The sequence below is a fragment of the Saccopteryx bilineata genome, chromosome 1 (genome assembly GCF_036850765.1).
Source record: "Saccopteryx bilineata isolate mSacBil1 chromosome 1, mSacBil1_pri_phased_curated, whole genome shotgun sequence".
Lineage (NCBI taxonomy): Eukaryota > Metazoa > Chordata > Mammalia > Chiroptera > Emballonuridae > Saccopteryx > Saccopteryx bilineata.
Genome location: NC_089490.1, coordinates 345832759 through 345852745, shown reverse-complemented (window position 1 = coordinate 345852745; position 19987 = coordinate 345832759). Strand labels below are relative to the sequence as shown.

At 51.9% G+C, this 19987-nt stretch overlaps 1 protein-coding gene across 1 annotated transcript in view; it reads right to left on the bottom strand.

Annotated features, from left to right (window-relative positions):
• The window catches only part of ARRB1 (arrestin beta 1), a 78422-nt gene extending 60596 nt beyond the window's left edge, over positions 1-17826 (bottom strand). The window contains exon 1 of the mRNA XM_066250024.1: positions 17693-17826. Within this exon, the coding sequence (XP_066106121.1) occupies positions 17693-17712 (20 nt within the window). The 5' untranslated portion in view covers positions 17713-17826. The remainder of the gene's footprint in view (positions 1-17692) is intronic.
• Positions 17827-19987: the final 2161 nt, after the last annotated feature.

Genomic DNA, 19987 nt, shown 5'->3' with positions numbered 1-19987 from the left:
AGAATGAATGAATGAATGAATGAACAATCCCTTGGTGATTTCCCAATTTCTAACTCCCTTCTTTCGTCTATTTTTTTACACAGCTGCCATGTGAACCTTCAGATCTTGCCTCACATGCAAGCTGTGTAGCCGTGAGCAGACTGCTTCACTTATCTGGTCCTCAATTGCCTCATCTGCAAACAGGAACACTACTTGTGTGGTAATTAGGAAGATTAAAAGAGAAAGCAGCTGGGCCATTAGCCCAATTGGCTGGAGTGTCATCCCAACATGCCATGGGTTCAATTCCCAGTCAGGGCACATGCAAAAGTCAACCAAGTAAATGCATAAATAAGTGGAACAACAGGTAGATCTCTCTCTCTCTCTCTCTCTCTCTCTCCCCCCCCCCAAATCAATCAGTAATTTTTTTTAAAGAGAGAAAGCATATACTAGCACCTCAAGAACTAAGAAGGAGTCCAGCCTGACCAGGCAGTGGCGCAGTGGATAGAGCATCGGACTGGGATGCACAGGACCCAGGTTTGAGACCTCGAGGTCGCCAGCTTGAGTGTAGGCTCATCTGGTTTGAGCAAAACTCACCAGCTTGGACCCAAGGTCGCTGGCTCAAGCAAGGGGTTACTCGGTCTGCTGAAGGCCTGCAATCAAGGCACATATGAGAAAGCAATCAATGAACAACTAAGTTCGCAACAAAAAACTAATGATTGATGCTTCTCATCTCTCTCCATTCCTGTCTGCCTGTCCCTATCTATCCCTCTCTCTGATTCTCTCTCTGTCTCTGTTTAAAAGAAAAAAAAAAAAAAGAACTAAGGAGTTCAGGAAAAGCTGTTGAAGAAAAAAGTGTTTCTCTTTGGCTCCCTACTGCATCCAACCCTTCCCAGCTCTAATCCTCAAATCCCTCTCTGTTCCAAAGGCTGGAGGGAAGAGCCTCACCCCTAGGCTGGCCCCTGGCTGGATATAACTGTTTATGCCAAGCCCAGCCTCCGAGGGACAAGTTATTTGCTCTGCTTGTAATTAATTGCAGAAGGCCCGGCTGGGTAATAAACTCTGCCGGGGAAACATAAACAGTTTGTACAGAGCTCCGAATCCATTGTGAGGCCAGTAGAGAGGGTCTGAGAAAAGGATTGTTCTCCCCAATATCCTCCTAACCAGAGGCCATGAGGTCACTGCAGGTCAGAACTGGAAGGGCACCTCAGAGATCCTCTGCAAAACAGCAGCTGACATGACTGGGTGCTTACCTGGTTCCAGGCACAGCTGAGCACTCAGTTATCTGGGACCACTATTTCCCCATCTTAAAGAAGATAAAATTGAAGCCGAAAGAGGTAGAGTGGCTTGTCCCAACTAGAAGGTGGCTGGGCTGGAAGAGATACCAGGTCTGACTTTAGAGAAGGCAAAGAAAAGGACAGCCATTTAATCAACAAAAATGTACACATGCCCCTTGTGCCAGGCAATGGGACCTGGAGACAAGCTCTGGTGGCCCTTGCATTCCAATGGGGACAGGCAGATCTTAAATGTTGACCAAATAATGATTTGATTACAAGGGTGATAAGAAGAAAGAAAAGAGTCCCTTGTGCAGCAAGCCACAGTTGACCATTCGGGCTCTGAAGGGCAGAGAACACGCAGTAGGTGCACAGTAAGTGAGTTTGTTTTTCCTTTGGGCCGGTACAGCTTCTCACCAACCAATTCAAAGTGTTTCGAAGGTACTGTGGCAGAGCTGGAATATAATGATGGAAGAACAAGACATAACCCCTGCCCACAGGGAGCCCACAGTCCAACGAGGGGTAAAGGGGTAAAGTGCCAGACAGGTTGATGAGGGCCATGGGACAGAATGAGAGACAGTCAACATTTACTGAACACCTCTTTTTGCCAGGCACTGTGCTAAGCCCTACATTATCTCACTTAAGTCTTATCACAACGGTGGGGTGGGGGGTGGGGGGGGGGGAGAATGCTAACACTCCCATTCTAAAGATGAGAAAACTGCGGTTCAGAAAACTTACATGACTGTCTCAAGGTCACAGACATAACAAGTAATAGGAATGAGATTTAAAACCTGCCCTGACACCAAAGCCCATGTTCTTTCCTCATAGCCCCCATCCCAGTCTCCTCCCTCCCCACTTAAGTTGGGAGGGACAGGAGGCAACCCAGACTCTTCTGGGGGAAGCAGTGCACCCCGCTGGCCTGGCTTCCTTTCTGGGCAGCAGAAGTCAGTTCAGCCTGCCTGAGGAGTTTTACTCAGGCAGACACCTTCCCCCTCAGCCCCAACCCATGAGCAGGAAAGGTCAGTCCAGATGTCCACCTTGCCCTTCTCCCACAAAAAGGGCCAGTTTACAACAGCTCCTTCCAAGGGAACTGAACTTCACAGCTTATTAACACTTTCACCCTCTTAGCTCATCTCACACCCCACCCCCACCCCAGAAGCTGTGTCCCCGCAGCCAGCATCAGGCACAGCACAGGTGAATTCCACAGCAGAGCTGGCCCGTCCCAGTGGAAGGGGCAGGCTCCCCCAGCCATCTCCATCCAGTTCCCACCAACATTTACCGAGCTCCCATGACAAGCTGAGGGCTGTGCCAGGCAGTGTTACCTATGGTATATTATCTAAACCATCCTATGGCCCTTTTGGGTAGGAATCATGGGAATCGTGTCCACTTCGCAGATAAATAAGATTGAGGGCAGAGAGACCTTTTCCAGTGTCTTATTAACACAGCAAGCAGGAGCTGAGCAGGGCCTGGCCCAGAACTAGCTCTGTGAGATGCTTCAGGTCCTTCCTCAGAAGGGAGGGCTCTGACGATGACCAGGGCCACAGGTGGGAAAGAGATCTCTGCGGACATGCAGCAATGTGGCACCAACGTCCTGGCACAAAGCACTACCCAGCCAGAGCAGGAACAGACCCCAGCTGAAATAGGCCTGAAACTCATGGAGTTTGGAAGCCCTCTTAAAACACACACACACACACACACACACACACACACACACACCTTCCTTTTGCACATTTCACAAAACCCCTGGGCACAGACGCATTGCTCTACCTTGGAAAGGGCCCTGGAGTGCGAAGGGCCTGAAGCTGCAGCCGCACCAGCCTCATGGTGAATCCGTCTCTGGGCTGGAGGAAGGGCCCAGAGGCGATCTGAGCACAACCCGCCTTCACAAAGGCCCTGCCTCCAGCCCAAAAGACAGGCGAGGCTCCTGAGGACATTCCTTCTTCTTGTCAGGTGTCCTGCTGCTACTAAACCCTCCCTACAGTCGGTCCACGTCTGTTTCTCTCGTGCTGTGGTTTCAGAGAAGCAGAGCCCATCTGAGTGCAGGGTGTGTGTGCACACAGACGCACCACTGAGTTTCTTTGTGCCTCCTGCACAACCCAGGGAAAAGCCTTTTATGAGTGGGTGGGCAGGGTCAGTCCCCACCTGCACCTGGCACCAGGGGCCAGCAGGAGCAGCTCTACGAGAACCACACCCCCAATATTTGAAGGGTATGACACGGTTTATCAGTGTTCCCACAGCCCACAGCCCACTTGGCCCACACAACAGCCCTGGAAGATAGAGCAAGCCTTATCGTCCCAGTTTACAGAAGAGGACAACAAATGACACTTGTTGTGTACCTGCCGTGTACTAGACATGCTGAGGCACCTTCCACAAGTGACATCTCACAGATACCCTGGCAGGAAGGGCTGTATACCCATGAAACATGTGGGAAAACTGAGGCCTCACCCAGCCTCTGGGTATGGGCCTGAGGATGGGGCTGCAGCCCTGCTCTCTTACCCCTCGTCCCTCTCTCAGAAGGCAGTGGGTCCAGGAGCAAGAGGCCTCCAGCTTCCAAGGCAGAGGAGCAGCAGGGGGCTCATTATAGGACTTCCCAGTAAAGGTGGGAATCGGCAACTGACTCCTCTCTGGATGTGTCAGAGGAAGAGGGCACAGGCCTTAGAAGCCTGAAACCTGCTTGACAACAACAGCCTTATAGACTCAGGGCCTTTTGTCCTCCCATACCCCACCAAGCTGCAGAGGGTCCCTCTGTCCCTCTCTTATGACTCATTCAGTCATAATCCATTTTATAAACCCTTATGGAGAACACAGCATAGGGTGACCAAATGTCCCCTTTCACCCAGGACTTGGTTTCCCATGATGCAGGACTGAGACAGTCCCAGAAGAACTGGGATGACTGATCACCCTAATGTACTACGTATGGCCTGGTGCCGGGCACTGAAGATACCCTGTGAATGCTCACTGCCTTCAGAAAGCTTCCAATCTGAGAGTGGCTCTCACTCAATGAGGAACCACTTCCAAAGGCTCAACACCTCGCACACATTATCAACGGCAACCTTATAAGGAGGGTATTATCACCTCTGTGGTATACATAAGGGAACTAAGGCTCAGAAAAGTGATGTGACCTGCCCAGTCATAGAGCTATAAATGACACACTAAGACTTGAACTCAGAACCAATGAGACAGATTTTAAAAAAAAAGGCAAGTTCTAGCATGAACATTCAGAAAACAGAAAAATATAAAGATATGTTTTATTTCATCAAGTTTTGCAGCCCCAATGTCTGGTATGTCAGAAAATGTGTGTGGAAGGAAGGCAGGGAGGAAGAGAGGGAAGGAAGGAGAGAAGGAGGCCGAGAAGAGAGGTATATGCCTAATTTAATCATCTTCAGGCTAGGAAATCTCAGCCCCTAATTCAAAATATATACATTTCCCCTTTCACAGTTTCAGCAGTTTTCCTTCAGCACCAAGGCCAGGAAGGAAGTGAAAAGAGGGAAAGGGTGCTTCTTCTTTGGGTCAGCAGCTCAGGGCTTACTTCCTTCAGGGAATCTTCCCTGATTCACCTCCCCACCCAATTCTGGCCCCCCATTTATAAGAGGGCCCTGTCGGGTGCTGGCGTCTAAGAGGTACCAAACACACATCAGCCCTTTAGCACAGGAAACTGACATGTTAACGGCTGACACCACCATAGAAGCCTGCAAGGAGCCTGGCTCTGCCTGGGCAGGGAGCAAGGCGTCAAGGGAGGGCACCATGCCCAAGCACGCAACAGGTGCCCAGTGCAACACGTTCAGTTGAACTGTATTGATGTAAAGGTCAACCCTAACATATAAGGGAGATGTCATCAGTCAGAGGAGGAAGGCATTCCAGACAGAGACTGACTTGAACAAAGACACACAAGTGTGGAAAGTAAGAAGAGTGGAGGAACATCCAAAGAAGTCAGTGTAGCCAGAGCTCTGGCTGTGTGGTCGGAAGAGTTGGGAAAGGAGGTGGGAAGAAGTCTGGCACAGACCATGAATGACCTCCAGTGCCACCTGAAGAATGTGGACTGTCCTATAGGAAATGGGGAGCATCTAATTGGGTTTTAAACTGGGAAGGACAGGGCCAGATGTACATTTCAGAACAAGAGGAGGGTTGGAAGGGCTTAGGCTGAGCAGATGGACAGCAGCCAGAATACCACTGCAATAGTCCAGGCCGGAAGTGGGGCTTGTACTATGCTGGTAGCCGTGGAATGGGGAGAGGAAAAACACTTTGGAGATGGGGGCATGTATCCGTCACGTCAGGCTGGGAACCCCAACGGTTAGGATTAGGATTTCTCTTCTCCTTGCACATACACCCCCTAGCCCTACACTCCGAAGGAAGCTGAGGCTGGAGAGAGCCGGGTCAGTCTGTGGTCTGGGTCAGGGCCCAGTCTGAGAGTGGGTCATGGTCCTGTGTTTGAAAGTTCTTCCTATTAAAAACTTTTGCTTTTTGGTGCTCTCCGTCTCTGGAGCATGCATGTGCCTTCCCCCTCCCCCCACGCCTATGCATTATCTTTACCATTCTCTCTCCTAAGCTCCAAGGGCCCCTTCTTTTGTCTGTGTAACTTGATTCTTTTAATTTTTTTCCATTGATTTAGGGGGAGGCTAGAAAGAGAGAGAATGAGTGAGCAAGAAGCATCAACTTGCTGTTCCATTCAGTTTTGCACACAGTGGTTGCTTCTCATGTGTGCCCTGACCAGGGATGGAACCTGTAACCTCTGTGCACCAGGATGATGCTTCATCTCCTGAGCCACTCGGCCAAAGCTGTACCTTGTTTCTTGAGCCTGTTTCTTCTACCTCTGTGACTTTCTAAATAAACTTTCTCTTATAGTTTGGGGGGGCTTTCACTTTTTTCCTTTTCTTTTGCAAAGTTGACTCTGCAAAATGGTGAACATCAGAGATGGCTGGAGTATTTCAAACATGCACACTGAGTGGCTGCTGAAGTCAGCACTAAAATAATGAGAAATGAATATGTGCATATTAACCACTTGGTTATGCGTGTGATCATCTTTGTCATTTGTAGGATATTTTCAAAAAAAATTATTGCCAAAAAAAAAGTTCTTACTGAGTTTAAAAATGCTTCCAGGCTTCTTCCACTGCCCTGGGGCTATCCAGACCCTAATAAAATCAACCCATTAATGTGCTGGGTGCTTTCATTAGCACAGAAAGAACAAAGAAAGCATGGAAACTTTATGCCCAGAGGCTGAAAAACTCACCACAAACACAAAGCTACTAATAGAGGGGAGGAAAGCATGCCAGCCCACTGCCTCTCTCCACCACGCCCCTGGGCCCTCAGAGGTGCAGACAGACACATGGCCCCGTCCCACTATCACCCCACAGCCCCAAAGCCCAGAGCTGTTTCTCATAAGACGTGGTTTCCCGACTCTTTCATGTCCATTGCTCATCTGGGCACAGTCTGGTCTCTTCCGCCAAGGGAAGCCTTGCTCCCCCTGCCCTCCCCCAGGGGAGACCCGGAAAGATCCTGGTTTCCAATGTTGTGTTTGCTGAGCCCAGTGTCTCCTAATATACCTGCTTCGGTTCCTATGTCCAGGTCCACGCACTGACTGGATGCCGTGTGGCAGAACTTTCACGTTCGCCCTAGGTTTTGTGTCCTTTAGAAGTCTGCTGGCCCTGGCTGGTTGGCTCAGCAGTCAAGTGTCGGCCTGGCATGTGGATGCCCTCCCCACCCCCCGTCAGGGCACACAGGAGAAACAACCATATGCTTCTCCACTCCCCCATCTCTCTCTCACACTCTTCCTCTCGCTCTTCCTCTACTGCAGCCATGGCTCAAATGGTTCAAGCAAAGTTGGCCCCAGGCACTGAGGATGGCTCCATGGCCTCAGCCTCAGGTGCTAAAATAGCTAGGTTACCAAGCAGTGGACCTGTGGCCCAGCCAGGCAGAGAGCATCACCTGTTAGGGGCTTGCCAGGTGGATCCCCAGCGGGCTGCAGGAGTCTGTCTCTACCTCCCTACTTCTCACTTAATGAAAAGAAGTCTGCGGTCCCAGGATAACCCTCATCAACAGCAGATAGTCTGACACTGTGCCTGACACATAGTGGGTTCTCAGGTAAGTCAGTCCTGGTTGAAAACAACTGTCAGAAAAACCACCAAGACAAGCATCCCCTCTGGCTCAGCTCAAACTCATCTCCCAACCTAGCTCCAGTGTTCCTTCCTCTGAGGGGCTGCCTCCGACCCTTACTGTCTGGGCTTGCTCTGCCTGAGTATAACCTGATCCCCATTGCCTCCCTTCTTAGAGTGTGTAGTGATGATCCAGTTCCTCTCTTCCAAAAGGTATGAGCAGCCTGAGGGCTAAGACTTGTCTGTTTCCTCTTCATACCTCAGGTGTTCAACCCAGCACCGCAATGTGGCAGATACTCATGGAAGCATTTGTGCATGGGCACCTCCCTGGGAGAGCTGAGGTGGATGAACAGAAAGGGTACAAACCAACCCTGAAACCCGTAGCCTGGAGGGTGGCGTAGGGGGTGTTCCTTGTCATGATGTTCTCTGCCACCCCAGAACCCAGAAGGAAAGGGCATGGCTTTAGGTGGAGACAGGAGCAGGGCATCCCACTAAGAGAGGCATGCCCCCGGGACGGGCCAGGCGGCTTCAGGGACAGGCCTTGAGTGAAGTTCTGGGCCTGGCACCCAACAAACATGGAGAAATGTTTGTGAAACTGAACGGAACACTCTGGTTTCGGAGAAGAGCCCCTCTGGGGGCACTCTGCAAGCAAATTAGCTCAGGACACAGCCTGTTTCCTCTAATGAGGCTTCTTCCCCTTGCAGCTCTGCTCCCAGGAGCACGGGAAAGCCAGCAGCGTGCAGAGCCGACCCCAGCAGCCTGCACCAAGGTAGTGCACACAACCTTCCTCCAAAAATGGTATGGGCAGAACCCACCATCACCCCAAGCAGCGGGGTGGCCACAGGGACCTCTCAGGCCTGAGAATTCTGCACAGACCTACACGTCCTCCGTGGCCCCTCTGGGAAGGAACGAAAGAAGGAAGCCTGGAGCAGAGCTGACTTATGTAACCAGCTTCCTCGGGAGTCAGAGGCCCTGGCTGTCACAGCCCAGAGCTTTGGGGAGGCGTGGGGGGAGGGGATGGTGGCTTTCTTCGCTGCCTTTGCTGCCTCTCCTCCAGACCTGGCAGACTTGGGCAAGCACTGCTTTCCAAGCACCCAGCTCCAAGGAGGCACCTCCCTCTAGGGAACCAGGAAGGGCTGTTGTCTGAGTGTGTGAAACAGGGCCTGCTGGCTTCCCTGGCAGAAAACCAGGCTCTGGGCTCCTCACTGGCACGTGGGGCAGGGGTAAGGGAAAGAGGCCTCGGGCCCTCCACAGCACCTTCCCATGCCCCTGGCTTCCTGGTCTCCAAGTCCTCCCCACTTCCTCCTAGAGAATCAGCCATGGGTGAGGGGATAAATGGGAGGAGACCCAGGCTGCCCCAGCACCACTCTGCTCCACCTCTCCCCACCCTGGGCAATCTCACTTCCCTTTCCTGCCATCATAGGAGCTTCTCGTCTGGCTCAAAGCAGTCCCCCAACCCCCACACCCAGCTGAGTGCATAGTCCAGGACAGGCCAGAAAGGGGTGCAGAGACAGAAAAGCTGAGATCCACTCCAGGTCTTGAATAATAACAATGACTTTTGATCAAGACCTTACCCTCTCTGCCCCAGCCACCTATTTCTGTGCAATAGTAGTATTATTACACCTATTTCACAAATATGAAAACCAACACCCAGACACTTTAATACCCTCGCCCAAGATCATGGCGATAGTGAGTAGTATTGCTGGACAGCAAAGCCACATCTGTCTGACTCAAATCCATACTCTAAACCTTATGGCTCTCCTTCGGGGAGCCCAGGCCCTATACACCTTGGGGGTGCTACTTGGGAAATTCCTAGACTGATAGAAAAGACACTGTGCAGCCTTAAATGGTCGCTCTCTGAGGACACTAATTTGCTAGGACAGTCATGAGCACAGGGAGGGAGAAGAGCATGACAGCTGCCTGCTGCCACCACAGTCTTGCCTTCTGATGACCCTGCAGCAACTCACTTTCAGGCTGGGTCAGACTGTGTACAATCTGCTCCTTCCAGAGGACAGGGATGCTAGGGACCCCGCTAGAACACAGCCTGCTGTAGATGCCCTCTCCCCTTCCAGCTCTAGAACCAGGAAGGAAAAGTCCCAGAGGCCTTCTGGGCCAACGTCTCTCCTACTTTTGCTTGACACATGGAGAAACTGAAGCCCAGAGAAGAAAGGCAGCTCTTCATGGTATCACAGGGACAGTGAAGAAGTGGGGTCCTTCTAGGCCAAAACCCCTACCCTGAGTCATGTCACTTGGTGACATGTCCCGTATAGCACCTTCTCTCATCTGTCGGTCTTTCTCCCTGCTTTCCTACCCACTTCCTGATTCCCTTTTCCAGCTGAGCTCAGCAGGCCCAGCATTTGAATCCACTTGCATAGCACCCCTCTCATTCTCACATCTCTTCTAAGCCTCAACATCCCCACCCCCTTTCCCTCCACTCCTCTGGGCCAAGGAGCAATTCTTTGGTGGTTTCATTAGCTGATTATGACCTTAGGCTGCTGGATGCAGTGCCCAGAACTCTGTCCCAGTAATTAGGTGGGTTCTGAGTACTTGCCCAGTGGAAGTCGATGGGGAGTTCTGTGCTCTCCAGCTACATAAAGAGCTCCTTGATCACCAGTGGGTCATCGGAAGCCATGGTCCATTCCTCATGCCAGGTCAAACCACACTGCACATACGGTAGCCAGGTCCAGATGTCCTTTCTAAAGAGGAACTAGTGAGCCTCTCGTATTATTGCCCAGACCCAGAAAAGGCTCAGTGATGTCTGAGAACGAAGATGACGAATTTACCCCACCCCCCTGGAGGTCAGGAAAGGATGGCTCCATGGTTTGGGCACTTACTTAGAAGGTAGGATTTGGACAAGCAGAGAGAAGTGAGGATGGCATTCTAGATGGGGGAGTCGTGGGAGAAAGCAGAGAGGCTAGAATGAGCCACCACAACCTTGCCAGGTAGCTCTGGCTCTCAGAAAACACATTCTCCTAGCAAGGTAAAGCCGATCATCTAGGGACCTCTGCCTTCTGGGTCACAAAGAATAATCTAATGCCTGTAACTCTGGGCCACTTTTGGACATTTTAAAACCATCAATGATTGTACCACTGTCTTTACCAAACACACTGCTTACCCCCCAAGTATATCTTTTCCCAGTGAAATACCTACATTCAGTCTCCTTCACTAAACAAATATTTATGGAGCTCAGTGCCGTGCCAGGTCTACACAGGTGCTAGGAACAACAGACCCAGGCTAGGTGCCCTTGGCCTCACAGAGAGAACATCACATGTGTGCAAATAACCAAGACCCACACAGTGCCAGAGAGAGAGAGAATGGCACAAAGATCACAAGGCACTTGGAGATCAGTAAAGGCTTCCCCGACGACGAGGAGGCCACATGTGACCCAGTCCTTAAAGGACAGGAAGGGCATGGGCAACTGTGTGGGGTCAGGTCATCACCCCTGTACTGAGGGCCAATGATAAAACATGCTTGTGCTAAGCCCTTTGGGGCCTCAAAAATAAATAAAGCAGGGTCCCTCAATGGGGGGGGGGGGGCTCACAGCCTGATGAGGGAGGAGACCCAGTGAGAGGTCATCCAAGAGCTAACTTCAGTCTCTGCCCTGTGCCAGACCCTGTCTCCAAGCTTTATATATTTTTACTCGCTTGATCTTGTGCAAGCACTATTACTGCCCCATTTTACAGATAAGGGAGCTGCAGCAGAGAAAGAGTTAAATAATCCTGGCAGGTCACCCAGCTGTTAAGTGGCAGGGCTGGCATTTGAAACCAGGAAATCTGGTTCTTACTAGAGCCTACCCACTATTCTAATCAGCCTCTAATCTATGCTAATCAGATCACAGAGGAGGCTGTGGACACCCGAAGAGGGAGGAGGGTGTGGGAGGAAGGGAGGAGAGTGTCCATGAGAAGGAAACAGCCTAGGCAAAGAGAATGAAACTTTCCAGGACCTGAGGGTTCCTGATGCTTTGAGAGGTGGAAGACTGTGGAGGTGAGGACTCGTGGGGGAAAGTGCAACCCACATCATCACCCAGGCCCAGCTCCCTGGCAGTCTCAGCCCCTGCTCTGGGGCAGAGGCCTAGCTGCCCAATCTCCCACTTCTGGCTCTTCAGAAGAAAGATAGAAAAACACACTAACAGAACATAAGAAAGGGGTAACTCAGCCAATAGAGCCTTATACATGCTGGCTAATTTGATTTCCATAGGGATACCAGGACCCAGAGAGGGTAAATGCCGTGCCCAAGGTCACACAGCAAGGAGTAAGCATGAGAGCATACCTCCAGGACCCTCCTGAGACAGTATATTCCAGCTGTCCACTCCCTCACTCTCTCCAGGTCCTTAGCCAAAGTGCACCCATGCCACTGATTGCACAGGCTAGGAGAAGGGGATGAAGGTGCAAAAGAAAGCAGCAAGCAGCTCCTCTCCGAGTGCGCCTAGAAGCTCAGGGCCAGAATGGGAGGGGCCTCTGCCTCATCCAGGACCATACCTATTCAGTTTCTGGGCCTCTGGGTGTACCCAGAGAGAGAAGCTACACCCTGCATGGCCACTTGAGTGCAGAGTCCTGCCTTCCTGGCCTGTCAACAGCCATAGCACCCTACCTTGCTCCACACTCTCTAGACCAACAGACAGATCCTTCTCCAGGTACAGTGGGCACCACTGGACTGGCTGTAGTCTCAGCTGGGCCCAGCCCAGACTTGAGCAGAGGGAGAGCTAGCTATTCAGTGGTTGTGATGACTTTAGTCATACAGAACTCCAGGGACCTGTCTGGTCCAGTCTCTGGGCCGTGGCCTCTTGGGGCCCTTGTCTGGCACCAAGTCTCCTGGGAAGGAACAAGCAGCTCCTCTAAAGTGGGACTAGAGATGTCTAGGCCCAGGAAGGAAGAGGTGTGTCTCCAGAAAGATGACCCTGCCAGGGCCCCTTGGGGGATAGGGAAGGGAGTTGGGACAACAGAGTCCTTTGTTCCCCTCTCAAAAGCAGCCATCCTGTCCTGCCCCACTCCCTCTGTTCCACACCCACTACTAGGACACAAGCCGCTCCTGGGGCAGGACCTTTCCCCACACAGGAAGGAGGGAGGATGCCTGAGAGCCATCAAGGATAATATCTGCTCTAATTCCAAGAACTGTGCTAGAGACATGGCCCCAGTCTAATGTAGGCTCTTCTTTCTATCTAGGTCACATAAGCTTCCCCATGCCCCAGGACCCATCTCAGGGGTCACCTCCTCCAGGAAGCCTCCTCCAAGACCCCTAGCCTGAATCAGATGCCCTTCTTTCAGGAGTCAGCACAGACATGCCTCCCCTGTGACCAGCTCACACTATCGAAATGACCCTCCGAGCCTTCAGCTGAGACTCATGCCCCAGGGCCCCCTACCCAAGCCCCACCATCCAGATCCTACTCTTCCTCCAAGTGGCTTACCCCAGCTCCAGGCACCAAGAACAACATCTCCTCTGCACCTGGACTGGCTTTGTCCTTACCACTCCATCAAAATCCCTTCACCAAGTCAACAGCAAGTGCCTATGGGCTAGATCCCAAGGGTCTTTTCCCAGTTCATCCTCTGTTGGCCCTTTCCTACTTCTTTGGCTCCCAGGACACAGCCTCCTCTGAATCCTCCTCCTCTCTCCACCTTTAGCCACAGCCTGCCATCGTGCTCTCCAAGGCCCCAGCTGTCCCTAACTATCCTCTCTCCACAGGCCACACCTTCTCCCTGAACCAGGTTACCCACCCTCCCTCAGTCAACTACCATCTCTATACAGAAGACGTTCACATCCCCACCTCCCACTTCCATCCCTCCCCTCTCCCCAACCCAGATCCTGACCCATCTCTGCAGAAGTATCCCTACATCTTCCTCAGCTTCCAGTCTGGCTCCTTGCCAAGCTGCTCCCCCTTGCAGGCTTCATTAGATGGTCAGTATGGTCATACTGGAAGCAGTTTCAGGAAGCCACTCAGGGCATGCTGACCCCAGGCTGGTGTTCTTCCATTGCCACAGCCCTATGGTGTGGTTAGCCCACGACTCAGGACCCCTGACCCCGTGCTTTAGTCTCAGGCAAGGAGGTCCGAGAGGAACAAAGAGAGCACGGAGAAGTCAAAGGCCAGAGGCCGGCCTGGAATCAGGGATCTAGATGGTAGGTCAAGCTCCATACTTCTGTTCCCAGCAGCCCCACAAGTGACCCTGGCCAAAGCCACAGGACTTCCCCATGTTCTAGCCAAGATGTGTCACACAGAGCTTTACCACCGAGAGACAACAACCAAGGCTCACAGACAGCTGACGATTATGTGACCTCATCATGCCCGCCCTCCTCCCCCACCAAAGATAAGAGTTAATAGGCAACTATAGGAAAGAAAAATCCATTCGATCTCACTGCTTCTCAGGAAGTCTCTCCTGTTGTCTAACTCTGATCCCTCACATTGCCAGTTGAGCTAGTAAGAACAGCAGAAATCAGAAGGGAGGCACAGCTTGAGGAAGGAGTCACCAGGGAGATGGGGTAGGCCAACTGTGAGCCAAACAAGTCCCTTCCCTCTGAGTGAAAGCATACAGCAACAGAGGTACTTTGTGGGTTCAGAAGCTCATTGGCTAAATGGCAATGGACACATTACTTAATCTTTCCTGGTCTGTTTCCTCATCTGTGAAATGGGAACAGCAGTCTCTATTTTAACAGGATCATTGGGAGAACTAAATGAGATCACAGCGTGTAGCTCCTGACACATATCAGGTACCCAACCAGAAGCTAAGTGGCTCCACCTCCTTCTTCATGTTAAGCAGCAGGTCTGTCCTCTCCACAGAGAGCTCCCTTCCCTCAGGCCCCTCCTCAGCCTGCTCGCTGGTCTCCTTGCTTCTAGGATTGCTTTTCCCGTCCACCCTCCTAGCCACTGCCAAAGGCCCCTGAGATGAAAATCTACTCCCATCCCGCCCCTCTCTGAATCATATTCCATTCAGGGGAAAACCCTCATTCCTGAGCTTGACATTCCAGGTTACTGATAACTGGCTTGTGTTTACCTCTTAAGGCTCACCCAGCACCCCCAGCCCAACCCGCAGGCTGTAGGTGTTGTTTCATGCCTCCAAGCCTTTGCACCCTTGGCCAGGAACAACATCCCCAACCCCCCACCTCCTTGTCCTCCTCATCTTTCTAGATGTAACTCAGTAGCCCCAATGCCACCACCTTCCCAGGAAAGCTTCCCTCACCATTCCCCCTGCCAGGACTGGGTTGGGGACTCCTCTTAGCCTCCCACAGCACATGTCACCTGTATTATAATCATCTGCTCTGCTCTCAGACCTTTGGGGACAGAGTGGAGCCATTCACCGTGAACCCCCAGCCCTGGCATTCAGTCAACATTTGCTGACCAGATGTATGATTGCTCACAGCTCACCTTGTTAGAGTAGTCAGCATACTATCTGCCCTATTTTGAGTCTGACACCCAGGTATTTGTTTCTCCCCTTTGACTCCAAAGCTCCTAGAGGGCATTGACAGTTTATGGCTAATTTGACTAATTCCCATTGTCACTTTCATATGGGGATGCAAATCCAGCCTCGGGGATGGATGTGATGAGTCCTGATCCTTAGAATATTGGATTTTTGCCGCTTCCTCGTCTAAATCTGAGATAAAGCCGAGTCCCACAGCTCATAGAACAAGGCAAGGTACAACCTATGATTGATTTTGCCCTTCTCTTCCCAATTACTCAGGAAACCTGCCTGGAAGGAAGAGGAAAGCCAACTGGGCCTACAGGAAAGACTAAGAGGGTAGCAGGGCTACCGTGGGTGAAGGGTAGCCAGGTCTGGGCTCCAGGCTTCAGACAGCACTTCCTATGCTGCCCAATGAATTCAGTAAACACAAGGAGAACCCTGAAAATTTTAAGTATTAATAATTCCGTCTGACCAGTGGTGGCACAGTGGATAAAGTGTCGACCTGGAAATGCTGAGGTCGCCGGTTCGAAACCCTGGGCTTGCCTGGTCAAGGCACATATGGGAGTTGATGCTTCCAGCTCCTCCCCCCTTTCTCTCTCTGTCTCTCTCTCCTCTCTCTCTCCCTGTCTGTCTCTCTCTCTCCCTTTCTCTCTCCTCTCTAAAATGAATAAATAAAATTAAAAAAAAAATAATAATAATAATTCCAATGTCCGGATGAGAAAACTAAGTGAAGCCATTGCCCAGTGTCTCCAAGGTCCCCCATGAGTTAGAGGCAGAGCAGGGGGATTCACGGAAAAGGTCCTGTCTCCAAGGATAGGGTCTCCAATAGGTGCCTGGCTGCTCACGGTGTCCTCATTCTGCTGACAACCCATGGCAGCAAGGGACCAATGACACTCTTGCCCAAGTCATAGAGGGCAAGCCAAGGCCCAAGAGGGACTGAGTCACCCTGACGGCGAAGCGGCACAGGAAGAATGAAGGAGAGCAAGGGCTCCTGACTTCCTGCAGGGAGAAAAGTCTGACCTCAATGGTCAGAAGGATCTCGGCTTTGGGGGACATGGATGTGGAAGAGAGAGTCACACATCCTCCTACTGAGGATAGAGAGCTGGTCATAGTGCTAGCCAGCCGGCTGCAATGGGCACGAGCCATCAAGGTGCATGTAGACACCTCACAATCTTCTGAAGCCCTCCCCACCAGCCTGGGCCTCCAAACACAGAGCAGGGCACCCCACCCTGGCCTTGAACCCAGGGCCCACCAGGCACATGGCAGTGCCCAAGAATAAGTCACAGAGAAAAGGGACCAAGTGGGTTCCAGTCTAGGCCCTGCCTCTGACTCCTCCTGACCTTAAGTCAGGTAACCTCTCTGGCCCCTGGTTCCTCTCCCGGAGAATAGAAAGAGGAAAATTAACCTTGAAGAGCTGTCAGGAGGATGTCTGGGAAGCAGTTTCTAAATCTTAGGAGCACCAGTTACCTCTGAGCCTCAGTTTCCTCTCCTGGAAAATGGAAATAATCTCTGAAGAACCTTTTTCATACTGTTGAGAGTGTGTCAAATAGCAGTGGGTGTGAAATTGCTTTGTCAGTGGTCCCAAAACATGACAACCACTGGGGTCATTTCTCCCTAGTCTATTAGCTCTTTCAGCACAATCTTTGATCTCCGCACTATGCTTAGTATGCAGCAGGTACTTAATAAATAATTATTGAAAGCAAGGAGAGAAAAAAAGAGGGAAGAGAGGAGGAAAGACTGGGGCAAAAGGATAGGAAAGAGGAAAGAATGAAAAATGCAAGAGGAGGTTACAGAAGGGGTAAGAGAAGATAAGGGAGAGCCTCTTTTAGAACTTAAGGAAGTGGGCAGACTGAAGGGGCAAAACTAGGGTGCACAAGCTGAGCACCTGACCAGGGACTGTCCCCAGGGGCCGCCCTGCCCCAGCTCCAGCCCCCTCCCCTTTTTTGTCCCAGTTTTCCATTTCAGAGGCATACCCTCTCCCTTTCGGAGCCAGGGCAGGCTCCTCAGAAGATGGGAGCCCCTCTCCCTACCCTCAGCTCAAAACGATCCTGGCTGGCCACGCCAGATCTCAGGGAGGTCAGAGGGAAAGGAAATAGAGTGGATAGAATACCGTTTTCCCAGATTCCAGGGGGGCCTCCTACCGTGTGATCTGTCTTTCCACTTCTTGCCATGTGGACAGTAGAGTGAGTGTGTCAGCAGCCCCAGGGTCTATTAGCTTGTGACCATGGGTGCCAGTCTGTGTGGGCATTAGCCTGGTTTGTGTCTAAAGGGGTCAGTGTTGGTAGGGTCTTGCAAACATCGTGTTAGTGAGATATGTGCCAGCACAAGTACTCATGTCAGTAAGGGTGACAACACGTGTATGCCAGGGAAAGTGTTTGTTACAGTGAGCAAAAGTGACAGTGTATGTGTTGTGTGTACAGTGTAGGCCAACATGTGTGTGCTGGCATAAAGGTGTGTTAGACCTGATGTGTGTTGGAGCATTGCCTGTGTATGCCAACATTATTGTCAGCAAAGAATGTGTTGACAAGTATGTACCATTGAGTGTATGACAGCGTCACTGTATGTGATAAGCGTGTGGCTGTGAATGTCTCTGTGTGTGTGCCAGCATGTGCCCGTGTGTCCATATGAGCGTGTGTGCCATTGTGTGTCAACCTGCCCCTGTGGTTCTCTGCGTCTGATGGCCAGTGCTGGGTGTCAGCGAGTGAGTGTGCATGAGTGTGTCTCGGCTCCGAGGAGCCATGAGCCAGATAGGGCTGCCGGGTCCTCGCCTCTCTGTACCCCCACCACGGCCCTGCCAGCGCACGGGAGACCTCGGGGCAGAGAAGAGCCCAGTGCCGCTGAGCCAGGCGTTGGCGGTCCTGGGGTGACCGCGAACGAAGAGCCAGGGCGCGGACGAGACCTCCTGCCCGTGCCCTCGACCAGGTCAGCCCCACGCGCAATGGGCACGGCCACCTCCCGCACTCACCGCGTCCCTTTGTCGCCCATGGTCCACGGCGGCCGCAGGGAGGTCCACGGCGTAAGCTCCCAGGCTGGAAAATCCCCAGCCGGCAGGAGGAGCGCGGACCAGCCGGCTCTCGGTTCCCTGCTCCGCCTCCTCCTCTCTGAGGCCGCCGCCGCCGCAGTCCCCGCCTCCGCCCCCGCCCCCGCCCGGGTCACCGCCCGCCGAACCGCCCGCCGCGTAGCACAGCACCCAGGCCGCGGCCAGGGGCGTGGAGCAGTGCGGGGAGAGTGCGTGTGTGTTTGTGTGTGCGCGCTCCGCCCAGTCAGCTACTAGGGCAGGGCGGCTGGAGGTGTCAGGGCCGCAGTGCATTTAGAGGTCCACACGGGTGCGTGTCCAGATGCATGTGTGTATGGTGTATGGTCTGTACGTGAGTGCACACGCCGGGGTGGATAGACGTGCGCGTGTGTGCATGCGATTGTGCAGGTTGGGGTACGTATGCACGCCTTTTGCGCGGGCCATTAGGGATGTATTTGTGGGGATGGAATGGTGTACACTGCACTGCACGTCTTTGTGCATCTGTGCGTGTGTGCAGGAGCAATTACCCGCGCGCACATGGGGCAGCCTTTGTGTGTTCCGAAGGGTTAAAGCCGAGGTTCTGCCCAGCCCAAAGCCAAGGTTCCTGGCCGTGGGTGGGGAGGGATGGTGGGCGACTCTGGGTGCCTGGTAAGGCCGTTGCCCTCTGCTCCACCCTCCCCCAACCCCAACTCCCCACCTTTCTGGAGAGATAACACCCAACAACTCAACAGAGACAAGAAGCGGGCGGGGGGAGGGCTGATGGAGGTGGGAGGGGGATCCGAGGGAGCAGGGGCAGCGGTCTTGGCTTCCCTAAATGAAAAGAGGAAGCAGTGAAAAGAGGAGATAAAGAAAGAAGGCATAGATCTAGCCCTGGGCGGCTGAGAGTCTGGCCTGGTGGCATAGCATGATGGAAAGCACCCTGGCCCAGCTCCACAGGCTGCTGTGGGTGGCCCCAGACACCAGTCCTCCCAGAACCAATCTCCAAACATGTAAAGTGGGACACTAGTACCAGCTTGCAGAGTTGGTCATAGGTATTTGCTGATGTCTCCTGAGTGCCTGACACATAGTAGGTGCCTAGAAGATGTTAAGCCATCCCCCTGCAGCTGCAGGCCTCCTGGTGTCCTTTGAAATCCTGGCTGGGCCCCCACTTTACCTGAGGTTACTCCTGCTTTGTAGATAGAGAGTGTGAGGTCTTTCACTGCGGGATTTTGCTCATTGGCCCTGATAGGTTCCTGATATTGGCGTATTAATAGGAGGAAAGGAAACTATCATTTACTCTTGTGATTGTGGGTCTGTAAACATCTTCTGCAATTATGCTCAGAAACAGACACCTATGCTGGTTATATCTATAGTTGGGTAAGGAATTACTGTAATTATGTCCAGATGGCAAGTGGTAGAGGGTTGGGAATTGATAGGCAGACAGGGTGGTCCAGGGTCTGGACAATGTTGAGCTAGTAGAGTATGAATTAAGGCTTTGAACTCTATTCCTGGCCTTGGCCTTTGGGCTTCACCCTCACTCCTTCGAGGGAAGGAGAAGAAGCCCCTGCTGTTTCAGCTATGGTCAGGGATCTTGAGAGAAATCCACCAGAGTCCTGTGTGATGACAGGAGGCTCACTCTGTGAGCCCGAGAGTTCCCTTACCAGGATGAAGAAGCCAGATCCTGCCACTCTCTGCACCAGTGTCCTCACCTAGAAAACAGGAGTTCAACCAAACCACATGATCCCCAGTGAGTCTCCTCATGATGATGCCCAAAGCATTATTTGATTCAACAAAAAATATGTTGAAATTACTTCCAAGTAAAACAAATAGCCCAGGAAGATGCATCAGATGGTTTCAAGTAACTTCTGCCAGCACACAGCTCTTCCCGGCCCAGTTTGGAAAGCATGGCTCTAACATTCTTGGGACACTAAGCTGATTGGTAGCCTGTGGAATCAACAAGCAGGATTTCAAGTACATCCTTGCTCACCTACAAACTTCATGAGGGGGTATATGGTGTGCCTGGAACTACCTGATGCTCACAATTCTATGTATTAAGTGCTCTTTTCCCTTTTTTTAAAAAATAAATGAGCAAACTAACCCTCAGAGAAGCGAAATAGTTTGCCCAAAGCCATAGCTTTCTCTGGACCTTGGCCTCTGATCTTCCCTCCAAGGCTCTCCCTAAAGAGAAGCTAATATATAGTAGAGCCAGAGCTTGGCCTTTTATTTACTGTTCATTCAATAACTGTTTGTTGAATGTATCATACA